The sequence below is a fragment of the Bombina bombina genome, chromosome 5, assembly GCF_027579735.1.
Source record: "Bombina bombina isolate aBomBom1 chromosome 5, aBomBom1.pri, whole genome shotgun sequence".
Classification (NCBI taxonomy): domain Eukaryota; kingdom Metazoa; phylum Chordata; class Amphibia; order Anura; family Bombinatoridae; genus Bombina; species Bombina bombina.
Window position 1 is genome coordinate 1,032,789,154 of NC_069503.1, and position 22,048 is coordinate 1,032,811,201.

General features: G+C 37.6%; 1 protein-coding gene across 1 annotated transcript in view; it reads right to left on the reverse strand.

Annotated features, from left to right (window-relative positions):
- Positions 1–22,048, reverse strand: part of CSMD3 (CUB and Sushi multiple domains 3) — a 1,747,434-nt gene that overhangs the window by 472,077 nt on the left and 1,253,309 nt on the right. The window contains 1 exon segment of the mRNA XM_053715303.1: positions 432–635. Coding sequence (XP_053571278.1) covers positions 432–635 — 204 coding nt within the window.

Consider the following 22,048-nt stretch of genomic DNA (forward strand, 5'->3'; position numbering starts at 1 on the left):
AATCTTTGCAAAAAAAAAAAAAAATGTACAGAAATAAATGTAGAAATAAAATGTTTATCCTAATATCAATGAATAAATTTGACTTATCTGTTTTTGGAATCAAACTACACGAATTCCCCCATATGAGCCTCTGAATTATTATGTTGGGCAGCATGTCAAGAATTATGGATCAAAGTAAAAATTGTTAAAAGCCAGAAAGGTTCATCTATCAATTCTACATCATGTTGTCTCTCACCAGAGGTCAATGTGACTCATACAGAGAGCTGCATAATTTCAGACAGACCCCTAGTGGGATAATGCTTGTTACATTTTAAATGCTTTAATCTGATTTAGTGTTAGGATTTTCCATTTCATGTATTAGAGCTACATTTCTATCACACCTTCATTTATAGTTCACATGAACATTAATTAGCTAGGTTTTAATTACTTACCAACACATGTTGGTAGAGTGTCATTCCACTGAGCCAAGGCATTCGGCACTGTATCACATCTAATTGCTATAGAGCCATGGAGAATATATCCTGGGTTGCATTCAAATACGACCACTGAACCAACAGCAAACTCGTTTCCAATTCTTTTTCCAAAACGTGGTTCTGGAACAGAACTACACTGAGTTGCACTTGTTCTTGGAACAGCTGTAAAAAATAACATATTTAATGTAAATTATATCAATATATACAATTATGAAATACTTAGAGTTCAACTAGAAATATGCATATGTACAAAAACATTTCCTGTAAGCACATTTTTTTTTAACACACTCAGTTTAAAAACAGTAATAAGACAGTGCAGTTTAAAACTATATGGCATGAAACAGAAAATGTATTTAATGCATATAGCATTATAGTAACACAAAAACAAACTAGTGTATTTTGTAAAGCTGGCAAAGGAATCACAACTGCTAACAAAGAATATAAGTGCTTTAATTTACTATGCTCAGAAATTTGGGCCAAATTACGAGTGGAGCGGTAAATATCACTCACGCTTGTGCACTAACAGAGATTTTTTGTGCAATTTGGATACCATGTGAATTACACGCAAACCCAATGTGTGCAAAAAAGCTGAAGTTAAAAAGATATGAAACCCAAAGAGGCCGAATTATGAAAGGTCTTGCGGACCTGATCCGACTGTGCGGATCAGGTCCGCAAGACCTCGCTGAATGCAGAGAGCAATACGCTCTCTGTATTCAGCATTGCACCAGCAGCTCACAAGAGCTGCTGGTGCAACGCTGCCCCCTGCTGACTCGCGGCCAATCGGCCGCCAGTAGAGAGGTGTCAATTAACCCGATCATATTCGATCGGGTTGAATTACAGCGATTCCTGTCCGCCTCATCAGAGCAGGCAGACAGCGGTCTTTAGACTCACCAGAAACATGGCCCTTCAAGCTCCGTACGGAGCTTGATAAATGGGCCTCATAATGTTTCTTTCATGATTCAGATAGAGAATACAATTTTAAATAACTTTTCAATTTACTTCAATTAGCAGATTTTCTTCATTATTTTGGTATTCTTTGTTAAAGGATCAGCATCACACTACAGAAAGTTAGCTGAACACATTGGGTGAACCAATGACAATAGGTATATATGTGCAGCCACCAATCAGCAAGAGCAACTCAGATGCTAAACCAAAAATGGGCCCGCTCATAAACTTAGATTCCTAATTTTTAAAATAAAGATAACGGGGCCTATTTATGATGGTGCGAGAGTGGACATGATCCGATATAGCACATCGATAAATGCCGACAGCATATGCTCTTGGCATTTACAATTGCACCAGCAGTTCTTGTGAACTGCTGGTGCAATACCGCCCCCTGCAAATTTGCGCTAGCAGGGGGTGTCAATCAAAACGATCGTATTCGATCAGGTTGATTTCTGTCGATTTCTGTCCAGGCGGACAGGTTTTGGAGCAGCAGTCCATAACTTCTGTTTCCGGTGAGCCTGATATAACAGATAACAGAATTGTCAGAGGATACTATACTTGTGATAATGGATGTGGAATCCCTGTACAGCAATATTCCACATAAAGATGGTATTGATGCCTACTTAAACTTTCTTTCCTCAGACAGCTCTAACCAGACATATAGTGCTTCTACAGTCAGTAAACTTACAGCATTTATACTTACCCATAATTATTTCATCTTCAATAACTCCATCTATTTACAAACCATGGGAACATCCATGGGTACCAAAATGGCACCACAGTATGCAAACCTCTTCATGGCTGACTTAGAACAGAGATTCCTAGCTACTCACCCTCACCAACCCTTCAAATACTTTCGCTACATAGATGATATTTTCATCATATGGCCAGAAGGAGAAAAAAACCTAGAACATTTTCATAAATAATTTAATCTATTTCATGCATAAATCAAGTTTAAAATGGACTTTTCTAGAGACTGTGTCATATCCATCACAAATGGAAAATTGCAGTCATCTGTATACAGGAAACCAACAGATAGATGCAGCTACCTCCGCAGTTCCAGCTCCCACCCCAATCACATTAAAAAATCCATAATCTACAGTCAGGCCACCAGATATCACAGAATTTGCTCAGACACCAAGGACCGTGACAAACAACTCATCACACTGTCCCAGTCATTCAGAGAAAAGGGTTACAAAACAAGGGTTATAAACAAACAAATGAACTCTGCCCTTAATACCCCATGTGAACACTTGCTACAATACAGGGAGAAGAAAAACATATTGCGTATCCCACTAGTAGTCAAATATAATCCTACTATAGAAGGAATACGAAAAATCATAGAAGACTTACAGCCACTACTCTTAGAGGATCCCACATTTAAAAAGAAATATTTCCAGAACCCCCTATCCTGGCACTCAGACAACCACCCAACCTAAAACAGAAATTGGTCCACAGAAAGCTACCACTTGATAAAAAGAACACTCAGAATTAGCGCTGCGGAATCTGTTGGCGCTCTACAAATAACCGATAATAATAATAATAATAATGGAGCCAACACATTTGTGAAAGCAGTACAGCTAATCATAAGAGTAAATCATATAACATTAATATAACATTAAAGGGGCATATTCATCTATATCTGCAAATGTGGTATACATGATACATTGCACTGCATGTGAAGTGGGAAGTTATACTGGAGAAACAAGCCAATAACTGCACCTTCGGATGAACTTACACAGATACTCAATCAAAAACCACTGTGAAACAAAATACTGTACCCCTGTTGGTCCCCATTTCACCCAACGTGACCACTCCATCCAAAACCTCAATATCAAGATTCTCAGAGGCAGCTTAAAAAACACCATGGAAAGAAAAACCTTCAAAATTAACATGATAATGCACTTCAATTTGCTAAATTCTGGACTAAATGTGGACTCTGTTTTCTTAACCCATTATCAAAACTTTTTGTAATTTACTTTCATATACTGTAGTCAATTACTACTACTATTATTACTACTACTATTACTACTACTACTATCACTACTATATTCCACCCTCTCAATGCATAGGTACGCAGGTAAGCCTAAGTCCACACTTTTGTCATTATTATTATTCCCCTTTTCTTTCTTTCCTTTCTCCTTTTTTGACTATCCTATATTCCCCTGTATACATAATTTCACATCTTTATACATATTGATTCTATGTTGATATATAACTTTATGTCAGTATATGTTTTGTGTATAACCATATATTTCCCAGCTATTATCCTTTGCTGACACTATCTGCCTCTGTCTCCTAAACCCCCATCATGATTTTACAACACCCCCTCCTCCCCCTGCATTCAGACCTCTGTAACACTTTCTGTCTTTCTCGCCATCCTATGTTTTAAGATATAATCTGAAATATGAGCAAATTGGTCAGTATTGCTTCAGACTTGAAAAACAAAGACATTCTTCCGAAAGCTTGTCATCTTATAAATGTATAGTTAGTCCAATATAAAGTATCATTGCTCAATGCAATACTCTTGTTATTTTAATATCTGCATTATATATATACACATACATACACACACATCTCTAGACCTCTAGACATGTATGTGTATGTATGTCTATGTTAAAGAGACATAAAACCTTAGAAATAAAATTCAATAATTTAAACAACTTTATAAAAACATTATGTTTAATAATAATTTAATGTTATTGTTTATATTTTAATTAAAATATTCAAAATTCAGTTAAATTTTGTTTCAAAATTACACTCCTTCCATTTTGCTCATTATGCGAAGCCATTCATGGATGGCTTTACATATAGCACTCTGTAGCACCGCCATTTTTAACCCTTTCATTCTCTTCTCAGGATCATCTTTTAGTATGAGTATTATGCAGTCACGTGATGATGAGTAGCGCGGTAGAGACTGCATTGTAGTGCAGTAGCGTTAGGAGCTGACAGCAGGATCTGTATAAAGTAATTAAAATGAATCTCCCTAAACATACGAGCATTCAATGCGAGGATAATCTTGCACAGACCTCTCGATTCCTTATCCCCTTTCATTGCGATCTAAAATGCCCCCTATTGCGCATGTGAACGGGAACGAGCTTTGACTAGTTGAATATTCATAGAGCATTTATAATAATTACAACTATTGGCTAGCTGTTTACGTAATTTTCAGTGACTGGGTCATGGGCTGTCTGTAAGTAGGAGACAAGGGCATGATGCGGTACGATTAATACAATAAAAAGATGGTAATGTATATTTATAAAGTTTTACTATACTACGTTAAAATATTTCTTGTTAATATAAAATACAAAATATGTGTTGTAACATAGGTTAGTTTTATGACCCTTTGGCTGGCTTTTTTTTTCTAACACCTGAGCTCATATATCTTTGAACCTTTATACCTTCTTTGTCCAATTTTTGTATTTAAATATTAGCTAGTTTTACTGTGAGTGTAACCATAGTTTGTAATATATTTTTGATGTGGTTTGTGCAAATGTTTAGTTTTGCAAAACAGTTAACCAGAGATCTGAAGTCACAGTAATGATTCTAGAGTAAATCACGATTGTGCTCAAGCGATCGTATTTACTTTTAACTCAGAATATGAGTGATAATCCCGATGTGAGCAAGCACTCATGATAAACCCCTTAACGCTCACATGCAAACATTTGCACTCCACTCATAGAGGCCTATTTAACAAATGTCTGTCGGACCTGATCCGACAGTGCGGATCAGGTCCGACAGACATTGCTGAATGCGGAGAGTAATACGCTCTCCATATTCAGCATTGCACCAGCAGCTCACAAGAGCTGTTGGTGCAACGCCGCCCCCTGCAGACTCGCGGCCAATCGGCCGCCAGCAGGGGGTGTCAATAAACCCGATCGTATTCGATCGAGTTGAATAACGGTGATTCCTGCCCGCCTCATCAGAGCAGGCGGACAGGGTTATCGAGCAGCGGTCTTTAGACCGCTGCTTTATAACTGGTGTTTCTGGCGATCCTGCAGGTTCGCCAGAAACACGTGGCCTCAATCTCCATTCGGAGCTTGATAGATAGGCCCCATAATCTGTATTCTAAATCATTTTCTCAGATATACACTTCAGTGAGAAAGTAATCAGTGAACTTTTCAGTAATTGTCCATTTCTAGACTGGTTTTTAATATCTATGATAAAACTAGTACAATTTCATTTTTGAAAGAGGTGAAGCAATAGCAAGCAAAAAAAGCCCTACCATGCAAATAAATTTACTCTATCACATTATTAAAGTGATATACATTTTGTAAAACAGGACCAAACTAATCTACTTTCACTTTTCCTAAATAAAAATAACATGATGTACTACAGGGTTTCAAAATTAGGCTAATTCCATGTATCTATAAACACACCTGGATGAAGACTGTTTACAATGCTTTTACATTACAACATCACTTAACTTTTATAAAATTCAGGGAAAATGCCTCTATTTGCTCACAGTGAACTATTTTTCTAACACAAGCAGAAAAAATAATCCCTATAAATTAATTTTTAAATATAATTTTAACTATGCCACATTTTTCTTCTCTTTCTACTTCACATCATTTATGTTCTGTTTTTGTGTCCTAAAAAGTATATAAGCGTCTAAACTGGACTGGAATTTTTATATATATATATATATAGGGAAGATTGTATTAGCTGTATTAGTCCAGTAGATAAGATGCTCAAATACCAGAGTATTGCAGTATGCAGTGATACCTTTTTTATTGGACTAACATAATATTTAAAAGACAAGCTTTCAAGAGTTTTCCCTCTTCCTCAGGTCTGAAGCAATACTGATCAATCTGACATAGAAACACCCTACGGACAACAGATGGAAGGGAGAGAGGGAGGGGGTGAGAGGGGTTAGTGGGGTGTCATAAATAGCACATCCTCTGCTATTTGTGACACTCCTCTCATCCCTCTCACCCCCCTCCCTCCCTTCCATCTGTTGTGTGTAGGATGTTTCTATGTCAGATTGATCAGTATTGCTTCAGACCTGAGGAAGGGAGGAAAACTCTCAAAAGCTTGTGTTTGAAATATTATGTTAGTCCAATAAAAAAGGTATCACTGCATACTGCAATACTCTGGTATTTGAGCATCTTATATATATATATATATATATATATATATATATATATATATATACACGTTTTTGTGTTTCTTTTTCCTCCTGTATGTTGTCTATAAAACAAAAAGAAAAAGAAAATATAACACAATTCTATTAACATGACATGCTACTTGGAAGCACATTACTTAGAATGTTTGAAATTTAAAAAGGGAATTGAGAAACAAATTAGTATTGCTGATAGAATCCTCCTGAATTATGTTTTTAAAATAAACATAAGATCCCATGCCCTATAGTATGCTAATGGATAGGGACAGGGTCTTTGGAACCGTCCATCCCTCTTACCAAAACTTTTTTATTAGCTTCCCTTCATAAGAGACTAGTCATCTAGTGGGGCAGGTAACCATTTGACCATGAGGCAAGCTACTTATCATTTAAAAGCAGAATCTGTCCTCTTTCAAAAGCAGGGTCCCTTATCCCCAATTTCAAATTGGTAAGAGATAGGGGCTAGATCATCCTAATCAAATACTTGGATTGCAGGTATTTAAATCTTTCAAGACAATCACCTGCATGTGTAGGATAAAATATGGATTTTCATGTTCCTACAAAAGCCTCCCTCCTGAAACAATACTGATGAGGAAGTTACTTTTTCCATGAACTTATCCTTATTGCATATAATATCATCACAGACTGCATAATGATGTCAACAGATCACCATAGATATAAGGATACTTAGATTACGGCCCTTCCTTATGAGAAACGTGTGTGGCAAATAGAAATCGTCCATAAAGTTAAAAGAAAAAGAAACATGTCACAATTAAAAAATAGTGAATTCTACCACAAATAAAATTATCATTGAGGTTTACACCATAGCAAATATTACTCTAACCTGTTTAGCAACCAATGATTTTCTGATCACATCACTAGCAGAATTGTGTGACAAACAAAATCAAGCTATTTTAGGGACAGACTACTTAACAATTTTTATTGTTTAAAAAGATTGATAATGCGTTTACTACACATTCTTCAGCTTTGAACAGACAACATTGTTATATTAATATACTTTATAACTTCTAAACCTCTAAATGTATGCCTGTTTCTAAGCCCCAGCAGGCCACCTCTAATCTCAGTGAATTGTATTAACTTTTCACCTCCAGACTATGTTAGTTCATGTGTGCCATATAGATAACATTGTGCTCACTTTTGTGGAGTTACACATGAGACAGCACTAATTGGCTAAAATGCAAGCTTGTAAAAATCACTGAGATAAGAGGGTAGTGTGCAGAGGCTTAGATACAAGGTAATCACAGAGGCAAAACAGTATAATACTATAATTGTGTTGGTTATGCAAAACTAGGCAATGGGTAATAAAGGGATTATCTATGTTTTTAAAGAGTAACAATTTTCAAGTAGACTGTCCTTTTTTTAATCATTGTCTTGTATTGAGGTTTTAGCATTTAACACTTACAGTACAAATCACAATGATAATGAATTTGGAGTTTGAGTGTCATTGGTTATGCTAATTCAAGATAAAGGGGCATATTTATTAAAGTCTGTCGGACCTGATCCGACAATGCGGATCAGGTCCGCCAGACTTTGCTGAATACGGCGAGCAATACACTCGCCGTATTCAGCGTTGCACCAGCAGCTCACAAGAGCTGCTGGTGCAACGCCACCTCCTGTAGACTCACGGCCAATAGGCCGCCAGCAGGGGGTGTCAATCCACCCGATCGTACTCGAACCTATACATTGTAGCAAAGATAGTTGAAGGAAAACTATTATATCTTAATGCCACTTATCTGATCCAATGTGTAGAGAATATAGTGACACATTTTTTTCCCTATAGTAACATAACTTTTTATAAATCTAAGGAAACTCTTTGACCTGTACATGTTAACAAATAATCGGCAAGATTAAATATTCCTTCCTTCCAGATTAAAACTAGTATTTTTCCCCTGTTATATGTCATAGAACTGAATAAAGCTAATAAAAGAACACGATTGATTAGAAAACTTAACAAACCACTAGCAGACGCAACATATTCTTAGAGGAACACTTAGGACATTAGGTTGTGAATATAAAGTGTCATACACAGTCTTAATTTATAAAGTCAGCAATAAGGCAGATCAATAACAAATAGGCATCTACTTATCAAGCCGTCAACCGCAATTCTGCAGCGTATTTGTGGTGAGCCTGATTCCCCTTAGTTATCAAACCCTACAGACCGGCAAAAGTAGAATTTTGTGATGTAACATACGATCCGCTGGGCATATTCCGACACAGATCGATGCTTACGTCATTACAGATGTTCCAAATGCAAATTTGCCACTATCTGACTACTTTTGCTAGTTAACAAATTCCTAACAGGTACGCTCGCCACTATTCCGGCCCAGCATATCTGGTTTTCAATCCACCGCCCTGGAGGTGGTGGATACCATAGGAATCAATAGGAGTCTGAAAGCAGCGAAAGCTCATGTTCGCTGCTAGCCGATATCCCATTGATTCCTATGGTAATGTTACACCTAACACCCTAACATGTACCCCAAGTCTAATCACCCCTAATCTGCCGCCCCCTACACTGCCGCCACCTACATTATACTTATTAACCTCTAATCTGCCGCCCCGACACCACCACCACTTACATTATACTTATTAAAGGGACAGTATACTGTAAAATAGTTTTTCCCTTAATGTGTTTACAATTGCTTTTTTTACCAACTGCAGAGTAAAAAATGTATGAAAATTAGCTTTTTAAGGTTTATTTCTGTATATTAAAGCTCTGATTTTGTGTTTTGAAGCCACAGCCTAATAAAATAGGTTGAGCTTGTAGGTATAATCCGATCTCATTATTGTATCACATTGTGCACATATACCTGCTTCTTTATCTTATATCTGTCCTTAAAACAATCACCAATACTTTGAGAGAACAATGGAAAATCAACATTGTATTACCTTATCTCTGCTTTATCACACTGGGAGTGTAATTTCTTCTGCTGGCTGTGTTTACAAAGCTTATCTATAGCTGGTACGCGCGGCCACAAACTTTCAGAATAGGTGGGGATACCATATGGTAAATTAACAATTTCAAATGCCAATATAAGGGTAAAGGAACTACTTGTAAACAATTTAATACACTCCAGCAGGTAAAGTGGATCATTGGGAACAAATTAAAGGGGAGAAAATTTTTGAGTAAACTGTCCCTTTAACCACTAATCTGCCGCCCCCTACACCGCCGGCACCTACATTATACTTACTAACCCCTAATCTGCCGCCCCAACAATGCCGCCACATACATTATACTTATTAACCCCTAATTTGCCGCCCCAACACCGCCGCCACCTACATAAAGTTATTAACCCCTAATTTGCCCCCTACACCGCCGCCACCTACATTATACTTCTTAACCCCTAATCTGCTGCCCCGACACCGCCGCCATCTACATAAAGCTATTAACCCCTAATCTGCCCCCCTACACTGCCGCCACCTACATTATACTTATTAACCCCTAATCTGCTGCCCCGCCACCGCCGCCACCTACATAAAGTTATTAACCCCTAATCTGCCCCCCTACACCGCCGCCACCTACATTATACTTATTAACCCCTAATCTGCCACCCCCTACACCGCCACCACTATATTCAATTTATTAACCCCTAAACCTGTCTAACCCTAACCCTAACACCCCCTAACTTAAATATAATTTAAATAAATCTAAATAAATATTCCTATAATTAAATAAATTATAACTATTTAAAAATAAATACTTACCTGTAAAATAAACCCTAAGCTAGCTACAATATAACTAATAGTTACATTGTAGCTAGCTTAGGATTTATTTTTATTTTACAGGCAAGTTTGTATTTATTTTAACTAGGTAGAATATGGATCTCCCACTTTACAGAAATGCAATTTAGCCCACTCCAGACTTAAAGCAAAATGAATAGTTCTAAACAGCCACTTTACTGGTGTAAATAACTGATGGGAGCTGACACAGGTGACTGATGTCCATACAAAGGACCTACAGTACTATAAGAATCCAGCCATCCCAACTTCTCATTGCTACGGTGAGACTCAAACGGCAGCTTTGTTGTATACCAGCTATTCTGAGATTGACGTATCTCATTTGCCAGAGAAGTTGGATCTTCAGACAACCATGGACCAAGCCTCTGGCTAAGTAGTCGGCCGCACTCCCCCGCCTATCCTCCGTGACCATACTTACAGGAGCTCTCCATAGCAGCAATGAATGAGGGTCCTTGTACAACTGGGGTTTGCTCTTCTTCATCTAGGGACCTCTCTTTAAGCATTTCACCCTTCATATATGAGAATGAGGCTAGGCAAAAATTAGAGTCAGGGTTCAGTGATTTCCCTGGATTACTCTGGGAATCCTTATGTGTTTCTGAAATTAAGGAAAGGGGTGTCTGAATACTATTTAGTGGTGTACTATTTTGTAGCTCTTCTGGCTCTGTATGTGCAATCAGGCAATCTGCTTCCATTACATCGCCTGACTTCAGCGATCGGCTAAGGTTTGCAAATCTCTCACACATTTCTGTTTCCAACTCCTCCAGGAGAACTCGAACAGTTACAGAACAATCTTGCATATCCATTTTAAGAGAAAATTAAAAACATTATGTGCCTCAGTCTGCTTCCTTTGTTCTAAGAATAAAAATAAGTCTTATTATATACAAACTTTCTCTCTTCACCCAGTTTCCTGGTTGGAGTGTGTGCTGAGGCCTTTCTCTGTAAGAGCCTCCCAAGTCCTTAGTGGTCCAGCCTGGAGGATGTGCAATGAGAATTAGACGATAAAGATGTCACCAAGACCAGTAAAACATTGTATTATTTATACAATGAAAATTTAGGCTGAATGGTGAAAATAAGTTTTGATTACAAGGTGGATTTCAATCTTCTATTCAGATCCTCTGGTTTAGCGGCCGAATTCGATCATAGCCCAAACACACCCACGTAGACTGTCCTTTTAATGTATTTTATGGTATGGTGGAATTATTTTTAATTTTTTTCTATTTTTTTCTCATTAAAGTGATCAAAATTATAACATGTTTAAGGGATATAACTCTCCAAATATGTATTTCCAAATATGTATTTCATGATTCAGGTAGAGCATACCATTAAAAAAAAATCCATTTGACTAAAAAGAGTTGAAGAGCATACCTATGGAGGTAGAACTTTATGGAAGCAATTTTGCAAGAATGCTTTAAACAATGTTATACACAGGATGTCACTAGATACCAGCAATGTTTGCACAGTGTATAACATTGCAAAACGCTTTCTTGAGAAACTTTTGTTATATAGTTCTCCAGGCAAGTGAACACTACTTTCTTAGGTATGCATTTCAACAAAGACTTGATCGCCATAAGCATGATCTTGGCCTTGGTGCATGACTGCACACATAAACTTAGCAGTTTCCAGAGACTTACTCTATCACACCTAAGGGGATATATTCCCTGTTTTACCAATTCCTGGCCAAATACTTGATACCTCAGCATCAGGGATGAAACAGGAATAACATTTCACAGTATATTTGGCAGAAGGACCCAGAAGCGAGATGTAGCCACAAGAAGCAGCCAGGAAACATAAATCACAGTCCAGAGACAGGCCAGCCTCTGCAATGGGTATCAGTCCAAAGAGTAACAAGACAAAAAATATATCCAAAAAACAAGTCCAGTAAATACAACAAGGTCAAATTCCTTAAATAGTTTCAAAAGAGATCAGGCAGGAGAGTGGTTAAAAAACAGGAACAATTCAGCAGAAGGAAATCCAGATGAAGTGCACCCAGGGACCAAACAAATAAAACCTACATGGGATCAGAACACATGAAGTGCTGCCTAATTAAAGTCCGCAGATTATTTGTGATCTGCCAATCGGAATCTAAGGGATGCCATCTTGGATGACATCACTTAAAGGTACCTTCATTTGTCGTTAGTCCGTCGGCAGAAGAGGATGCTCCGCGTCGGATGTCTTGAAGATGGACCCGCTCCGCACCGGATGGATGAAGATAGAAGATGCCATCTGGATGAAGACTTCTGCCCGTCTGGAGAACCACTTTGCCCGGCTTGGATGAAGACTTCTCCCGGCTTCGTTGAGGACTTCGGCCCGGCTTGGATGAAGACTTCTCCCGGTAAGTCGATCTTCAGGGGGTTAGTGTTAGGTTTTTTTTTAAGGGTGTATTGGGTGGGTTTTATGTTTAGGTTAGGGACTTTGGGCTGCAAAAGAGCTAACTGCTCTTTTAAGGACAATGCCCATCCAAATGCCCTTTTCAGGGCAATGGGGAGCTTAGGTTTTTTTAGATAGTATTTTATTTGGGGGGTTCGTTGTGTGGGTGGTGGTTTTACTGTTGTGGGGTTGTTTGTATTTTTTTTTTACAAGTAAAAGAGCTGATTACTTTGGGGCAATGCCCCCCAAAAGGCCCTTTTAAGGGCTATTGGTAGTTTAGTTTAGGCTAGGGTTTGTTTTATTTTGGGGGGGCTTTCTTTTATTTTAATAGGGCTATTAGATTAGGTGTAATTTGTTTAAAGATCTGTAATTTGTTTATTATTTTCTGTAATTTAGTGTTTGTTTTTTGTACTTTAGCTAATTTAATTTAATTTAGCAAATTGCATTTAATTTATTTAATTGTATTTAATTTAGTTAATGTATTTAATTATAGTGTAGTGTTAGGTGTTATTGTAACTTAGGTTAGGTTTTATTTTACAGGTACTTTTGTATTTATTTTAGCTAGGTAGTTGTTAAATAGTTAATAACAATTTAATAACTATTCTACCTAGTTAAATTAAATACAAACTTGCCTGTAAAATAAAAATAAACCCTAAGCTAGCTACAATGTAACTGTTAGTTATATTGTAGCTAGCTTAAGCTTTATTTTATAGGTAAGTATTTAGTTTTAAATAGGAATAATTTAGTTAATGATAGGAATATTTATTTAGATTTATTTAAATTATATTTAAGTTAGGGGGTGTTAGGTTTAGGGTAAGACTTAGGTTTAGGGGTTAAAAACTTTAATATAGTGGTGGCGACGTTGGGGGCGGCAGATTAGGAGTTAATAAATATAATGTAGGTGTCGGCGACATTGGGGAAGGCAGATTAGGGGTTAATAAATATAATGTAGGTGTCAGCTATGTTGGGGGCAGCAGATTAGGGGTTAATAAATATAATGTAGGTGTCAGCGACATTGGGAAAGGCAGTTAGGGGTTGATAAATATAATGTAGGTGTCGGCGATGTTGGGACAGCAGATTAGGGTTTAATAAATATAATGTAGGTGGTGGCGGTGTCCGAAGTGGCAGATTAGGGGTTAATAAATATAATGTAGGTGGCGGCGATGTCGGGGGCAGCAGATAAGGGTTAATAAGTGTAAGATTAGTGGTGTTTAGACTCGGGGTTCATATTAGGGTGTTAGGTGTAGACATAACTTTTATTTCCCCTTAGGAATCAATGGGGCTGCGTTACTGAGTTTTATGCTGCTTTTTTGCAGGCGTTAGACTTTTTTCAGCCAGCTCTCCCTGTTGATTCCTATGGGAAAATCGTGCACGAGCACGTTACACCAGCTCACCGCTGACTTAAGCAGCGCTGGCATTGGAGTGCGGTAATGAGCAATATTTTGCTCAACGCTCACTTCTTACCTTTTAACGACAGGTTTCTAAAAACTCGTAATACCAGCGCTGTAGGAAAGTGAGCGGTGAGGGAAAGCTGCTCGTTAGCACCGCAAAGCCTCTAACACAAAACTAGTAATCTAGGTGCATGTTAACAATGAAATTCAATGGTCAAAAGTTTTAAAAGTCAAAAGTTTCTTCATGGAGTATTTTAAACCAATTCCTTTGATATGATTAGCGATAAACTTGTGTTTGGAGAAAAGTTATGCAATACCCTCTTATAGATATTCATATAGAATGAGATCACTTTTTTAAGCCCTCTATTGATCTAGAGAGCTGCGCTAACCTCAACCCTGCTTCACAGATACCCAGGTCTTGCTAATAGGAGGCTAAGCATGGTGGCACGCTAAGTCACCTATGTTCATGGCCCGTGCTCTGTGAAAAAGTGTCGGGATTAGCATGGATCTCCAGTGCATCAGAGATAAGTATTTGACCTTTTATAGCTAGTTTAAAGGAAAGAAATTAATATTTATGAATTTCGTCAGTATTTGTATGTTTTATTTAAATTAGTTAGTGCATTCATTTGGGTATTCGTTTCATGAAAAAAAAAATGCATATCCATGTTTTCGTCACAAATCCATAACAAAATGAATGCACAAGCCTTATTTTAGAAAAAAACTTTCTAATTTATTTCTATTATCCAAATGATCTTAATCTCTAGGTATCCTTTGTTAAAGGAGCAACAATACAAAACTGGAAGCTAGCTGAACACAATGGGTGAGCCAATGACAAGAAGATAATAAATAATAGAAGTAAATTGGTAACTTATTTAAAATTCATGCTCTATCTGAATCTTAATTTTGACTTTACCATCCCTTTAAGGGCATTGATTGGTAGCTATGTAATTAAGGAAGCATTTATATATTTGGTATTGTCAGATGTCAGAGAAAATTTGTAATTAGAACTTATTTTCTTTTTACTTACATCTATGTTCTTAATAACAAGTGACAAAAAGAATACGTTTTTTTCCCTTCATGTCTGTTTGTATACATAAATTCATTTTCATTTTGCAAACAGTGTGTACTTTCATAAGACATCTAAGGGTTTAAATAAAGTCCATTAAGTAGTTTGACCTTTTAAACTAGGTAATGATGTTTTTGAGTTTAGTAAGTAGAGAAAAAAACTTCTGCTTTTACTAATTTTGTCTCATTATTGCTCCTAACCTTACAAGTAACTACATATAATTGGCATTTTAGCATTCAGAAGAAATAGGGCTTTTATCAAACCATATATTTTATAATATAAACAAAAAAACATTTACATACTGCATTATATTTGTAATATTTCTTCAATCTAGAGAGCATTACAATATTTTATTTATTATTATGGTTGGTTTCATATTTATTGGGTATTTACCTCTAAATTGAAAGTAAAACATATAAAGAAATGGGGTGGGGGGTTAATAGAGAACAAAGAATACAGTTAACATAAAACCTACATTTTTTCTTTTACGATTCAGATACAGAATACAATTTTTAAAAAGTTTTCAATTTACTTCTATTATCAAATTTTCTTAGTTCTTTGTTGAAGAGATACCTAGGCAATTAAAGGGAAAAGCTACTTGATTTTTAATTGTTTAAAAAATAGATAACACCTTTACAACCAACTACCCAGCTTTGCGTAACCAACATTTTTTTATATTAATATAATTTACTATGTTTTAGAAACATTTTCTTCTTGTTCTGTTCTATGTAACAAATAACTAATATTTTTTATTCCATCTATATTTATAACATCACTACACCATATTATCTTTTTTTTCTGTAAAAACAACCCTGTCTCTGGCTCTCTTCTAAAAAAAAAATATTTAGTAAAGAAAAGAACTACAATGAATGTCGGCAAAAGTTATTCATTCAAAATAAAATCTAAATGTTTTTGAACCATTAATTATCTATCTATCATCCATCTATCTACCTAGCTATTAACCTAGATGATAGAGGTAGATAAAACGATAGATAAAAAGATAGATAGATAGATACTACTGTGAAAAATATTTTGAATGTTACTTTTGATTGAATGTTGAATGTTAATGATCAGTTTTTGATTATTACATTCAATATTTAAATGTTAACACTTTGGGCTCCATGTACTAAGCAGTTAGTTTACTTTTCATGTCAATTTTTGCGTTTTTACCCATGCTTGGATAAAAATTCACATGTACAAAGCAGTCAATCGTGCATAAATCCGCAATTTTTTCATTGCAAGCGTACTTGTCTGCTACTACTCGATCAGACTTTATTTTTCGACAAAAAAGACCTCATTCGCCAATGAACTCGCAATAATTCAAAATTACTAAACAATCTACTTGTCCGCTTGCGGAAGTTCCCTCTCCACCATTTAGGTTGGGAGCACTATACAAATCAATAGGGAGTCTGAAACTGGTGCCAAAATACAGCTGTATAAAACTATATAAAATTGCCAGGGTATAATAGAACTATAGTTACATAAATGATGGTGTCTATGTTGTACTAATACATTTTACATCTTATGTCTCTGTCACAGTCTTCTGTGACTCCAAAGATAACCTCTGGACCTAGCCGCTGTGTTAGTTTGTCCTTATAATCAGTTAGGTCTGCTACATAGGATGTGTCTCCAACGGTACACCTTGCAGAGTTTTTCTCCTTAGCCAATTTCTGCTTGGCAAAACATTTGATATCATTAAACCTCTTCTTGATTTGGTCTTTGTCCTTTTTGCTGGGACCCTGGGCACTTACAGCATTGCCGATTTTTTTCCAAATTAACTCCTTGCAAGCTGTAGGCATCTGCCTCATGCAACATCCAAATAGACAATCATAGGATTCCAGGATCATGTCAACATTTTGCTGATAGAAAATTGAAATTGCTTGGCTTTTGCAGGTTGAGAATCTGCTCCAGAAGAAGGCATGTTATAAATGTTGATTAAACAGAATAAACAACTAACTGTGCCAAAAAAGTAATTCTAAGGACAAACCACCAGACAAAACTTGTTTTTATAACAGGCTGACTGTACTTCCCATGACTTTGATGTCTCTGACACCTTGTAAGTCACGTGGGATAAATAACTGGCTTTAGACTTCACCAGACATTATAGTACATTAGAATAATTACGGCAAAAGAGGCATCAAAGTTATCAATCATTCGCAACAGTTTTTCAGTGGATTAGACGTGACTTTTTCTGAGGTGTTTCAAGACTTTGTGTTGCTTGAGTTCATCCGATTGTCAACTGGCAAGCAAATTGGCGCTTTAGTACATGGGGCTCTTTTTATATATTTTTTTTTTTTTTTTTTTTTTTATATTTAATAGTTTTTATTGAGCATAAAGGAAAATTACAACATACAATAAAGGATAATACAGAGGCACAGACTGTTTCATGTTTACACTTATTATACATTACAATCAGCGTTGTTATATTGGGTTAGTGGTCTGTATCTTTTTGTCCTTTCTGGTTTTTCCAAAGCTCATTTTTCAATTTTTATTGTGAACATTAACATAATAATAAGTTATAACTTAACAGGATAACTATTCATTAGTTGTTCATATAACAATTCTTAGATAACTATTTTGATAAGTCTTCTATAGGTACAAAATGTTAATATCAAGAATAAAGTATCAGTAAAGGTATATATGTGGGAGGAGGGAGATAGAGAGGAGGGAGATGGGGATGGGGGGGGGGAAGAGGAGGGAAGGAATGGAGTAGGAGAGTCGAGGGGGAGGAGGAGGAAAGAAGGAGGGGGAAGGGGGGAGGAGAAAGGAAAAAAAAAACAAAAAAAAACAAAAAAAAAACGGGGGATTGGGGTAGAAAATTATTCCATCTAAGGGGGTATAGGTTGTTTAACCATGGCAGGTGGCTATAGATGGTTTCCATAGTTCCATCATTGCCTCATGTAGTTCCATCGTACCGTTTTTCATATGTTGATATCTTTCTATCTGAAGCATGGAGGAGACCTGCTCTTTCCAGTGCTCAAGTGAAGGAACTACATTTGTTTTCCATCTTTGTGGTATAAGGAGTTTAGCGCTATTTAACATAATATATAGTAGGAGTTTTTTAGGTTTACTACGAATTTTAGGGATGTCTAGATAGATAAGGATGCCTGGGTCTTTTTGTAATTGGATGTTGAGTTTGGTGTCTATTTCGGAAAATATCCCAGACCAGAAACTCTCCATTTCCCTACATGACCACCAAATATGTACTAGGTCTGCCTCTTCCCCACAGCCCCTCCAACATCTGCCGCTACTCTTTTTGTATATATGACGTATTCTGGCTGGTGTAAGGTACCACCTCGCCAGTAATTTAAAATTCATTTCCATTATGTTAGAGGAAATTGTGGCTTCTTTATTGCATTGTAGGGCATGATCCCATGCCTCCTGGCTGATATCTCTTTCTAGGTCTTTAGCCCATTTGTGGGTGAAGGAAGGGTATGCTTTGCCGCTGTTGGTCAGAAGCATGTTATACAATTTAGATATAGTATGTCTGGGTTGGATTTGTTGGGAACATAAATTTTCGAATCTGGTTAGAGGGCGGTTGAATTCTTCTCTTTTCTTATGTGTTTGTACAAAGTGTGCTAATTGTGTATAAGCGAACCATGGTGGGGGAGGACCCCCTCCAGAGCTCGCCAAGTTTTCCCTTTGTATCAGTTTGCCTCCTTCTAGTATACTTTTTAGGGTGAGTTCTTGTATGTGTGGGGAGGGGTTGATCGGGGGGGGAAAGCCTACGGTCGGTAAGTCAGGGTTGTTCCTGTATGGCGTCATTGGGGAGAGCGTGGTGGAGAGGTGGTTGGACGTTTTAAGGAGTTTGTCCCATAGTAGGAACAGCTCGCTCCACAGTGGGTATTTTGAGATTTCTATGGGTCTTAGTTTTGGAGTGATCCAAGCCCATATTCCCATGTTTTCTGAGTTTAGAATTGTTCTATCAAGTTGGATCCACCGTTTATCTGTTGAGTTATAACACCACTCCACCAGGCGTTGCAGAATTGTTGCGTGTCTGTAGGTTTCTATGTTTGGTACCCCTAGTCCCCCTCTGTGTCTAGGGAGGAACATAGTAGCTTTTGGGATGCGAGGCCTAATTTTTTGCCAAATGTATTGTCCTATGATCTCTTGAAGGTTTGGTATGTAGTGTCTGGGTAATGGAGAAGGTAGTGTTTGTAATACATACAGAATGCGAGGTAAGATGGTCATTTTTACTACTTGAACTCTACCCAACCATGAGATCTGTTTGTTGCTCCAGCTGGATAAATCTGCTGTGATTTGTTCTTGTAGTGGTTTGTAGTTGTGTGTGAATAGGTCTTTTGGGTCTGCCGTCAGATGTATGCCGAGGTATTTCATTTTATGAGGTTGTACGACCAGGGGACTGTTAGATTTTATTTTGAGTATAGTTTCCAAGGGTGCATTTATGTTTAAAATTTCCGATTTGGAAGCATTTAGATGGAAATTAGAGAATCTACCATATACGCCAAATTCGTCAAGTAGTGTTGTCAAAGAGGTCTCTGGGTTAGTTAGCATGAACAAAATATCGTCGGCGTATAATGCCATTTTATGTTCTGAGTCATTAATTTTGATGCCACTAATCTGGGGGTTTTGCCTGACTTTATGAGCTAATGCTTCCACGGAAAGGGCGAATAGGATTGGGGACAAAGGGCACCCCTGCCTTGTTCCGTTGGTGATCTGGAAGGGATCTGACAGGATGTCGTTAACTCTCACCTTGGCTGTGGGATTAGAGTACAGTGCGAATATCTTGGAAATAAATTTGCTGCTAATGTTCATGTGTTTTAGAACAGAGCCGAGAAAGCCCCAATTGACCCTGTCAAAGGCCTTCTCGGCATCTGTGGAGACCAAAATCGTAGGGATCTGTTTGTTACGGGCATATGAGATTAGTTGGAGTATCCTTAACGTGTTGTCTTTTGCTTCGCGACCTGGTACAAAGCCTACTTGATCAGGGTTCACTAGCTTGGGGAGTATCCTATTAAGTCTGTCCGCTAGTATTTTAGCATAAATTTTTACGTCCGCGTTAAGTAGGGAGATTGGTCTAAAATTTTCAGGTTTTGTGGGCGGTTTACCCGGTTTGGGCAAGACCGTGATGTATGCTTCAAGCATATGCTTGGAGAAGCCGCCCACTTCATCAATGACATTGAATAATTGTGTGAGATGGGGTGCTAGGTCAGCGGAGTACATTCTGTAATATTTACTGCCGAAACCATCAGGTCCGGGACTCTTTCCTACTGGGGTGTGTTTTATTGCTAGTAAGACTTTCTCGCATGTGATAGGGTGGTCAAGCGATGCAGAATCTGTTGGGTCTAAGTGGGGAAGTTCCAAGTCAGAGACATATTTATGTACGTCGGGAGATCCCTGATACCTATGGTCTTGGTTCCTAACATCTGAAGGTCTGGCAATGTTATATAGTGTTTCATAATATTTTCTAAAGGTTTCTGCTATACTAAAGCTGTCAGTCTTAGTGTGTCCTTTTTTGTCTGTTAAAGTGAGGATATATGATTTTAAGTGTTTACGCTTAAGGGATCTAGCGAGTAAGCGGCCTGCTTTATTCCCATATGTGTAAAAGTGCTGTTTAAGTGCTAGAGATTGCTTTTGCTGGTCTAGGTGTAGAAAGTCCCTAACCTTTGTGCGGGCTTGTGATAATAGGTCTAGAAGGGTTGTATCCTCCGGTTTCTGTTTATGAGCTCTTTCTGCCTCTGATAGACTGTGTAACAAATCATTATATTTTTCTCTGTGTAATTTGCGTATTCTGGCTTTGTGTTTAATCAGGATCCCCCTGATCACACATTTATGTGCTTCCCACCTGTTCACTTCTGAGGTCACGTTAATTTTGTTAATTTGGAAATATTCTGGGATGGCTTTGTCTAGGTCTATTCTGACCAGAGGGTCGTCCAGTAAATGATCATCTAGTCGCCATTGGAACGGGGCAAGAGGTGTTTCTGGCCATTCTACTACGCACAAGACTGGTGCGTGGTCTGACCAGGTGATAGGTAGAATTTTAGACATTTTTATTGTGGATAATATTAGTGGGTCCGCAAAGAAATAATCTAATCGGGAGTACACCCCATGGGGGTGAGAAAAAAAGGTGTAGTCTTTTCTAGTCGGGTTAGATAGCCTCCATACGTCATGGACAGCCAAGTCTCTGAGGAGATGGTTAATGCACTTGAGGTCTCTTTTAGGTATAGTAGAACTGCCCCCTGATGTATCTAGTTTAGGGTCCATAGGAGTGTTAAAGTCCCCACCCATAATGAGTGGGCCTTTCTTCTGGTCCATTATGTGATTAGTTAGGTGTCTCATGAATGTCTTTTGGTCTTTGTTAGGAAAATAGGTGTTTACAATTGTGATAGGGCGTCCGTATAGTAGCCCATGGATAATAATAAATCTGCCCTCCTGGTCTTTGTCTATGTGTATCGATTGAAATGGTATAGATCTTTTAATTAAAATACCTACACCGTTCTTTTTGTTAGGGCCAGAGGCAAAGAAGGCAGTGGGGTAGTCTTTGTTGTGCCACTTTGGTTCGTGGCCTTTCCTAAAATGGGATTCTTGCAAAAGGACAATATCCCCACCTACTCTATTGAGGTCTTTCAATACAATGTTACGTTTCGTGGGGCTATTTAAACCCTTAGCATTAATGGTTATGAATTTAATGGTTTTACATGCCATTATTGGGGAAGAGAAGGAGAAGAAAAAAAAAAAAAAAAAAAAAAAAAAAAGAGAGAAAAGGTAGAGAGGGAGGGAGAAGTGGTTGAGGAAGGGTGGGTGTGGGGGGGTAGGAGAGGTTAAATGTAAGTTAGTGTGGTGGAAAAATGAATAGGTGGTAGAAGGGGTATCTGAGAGAGAGAGTAAGAGGGGAAAAGTTTCTATAGGTTTAGTAGCAAAGAGTGTTTCTCGTAACCTTCCTACTGAGAGGTGAGTGCGGTTACTAGTG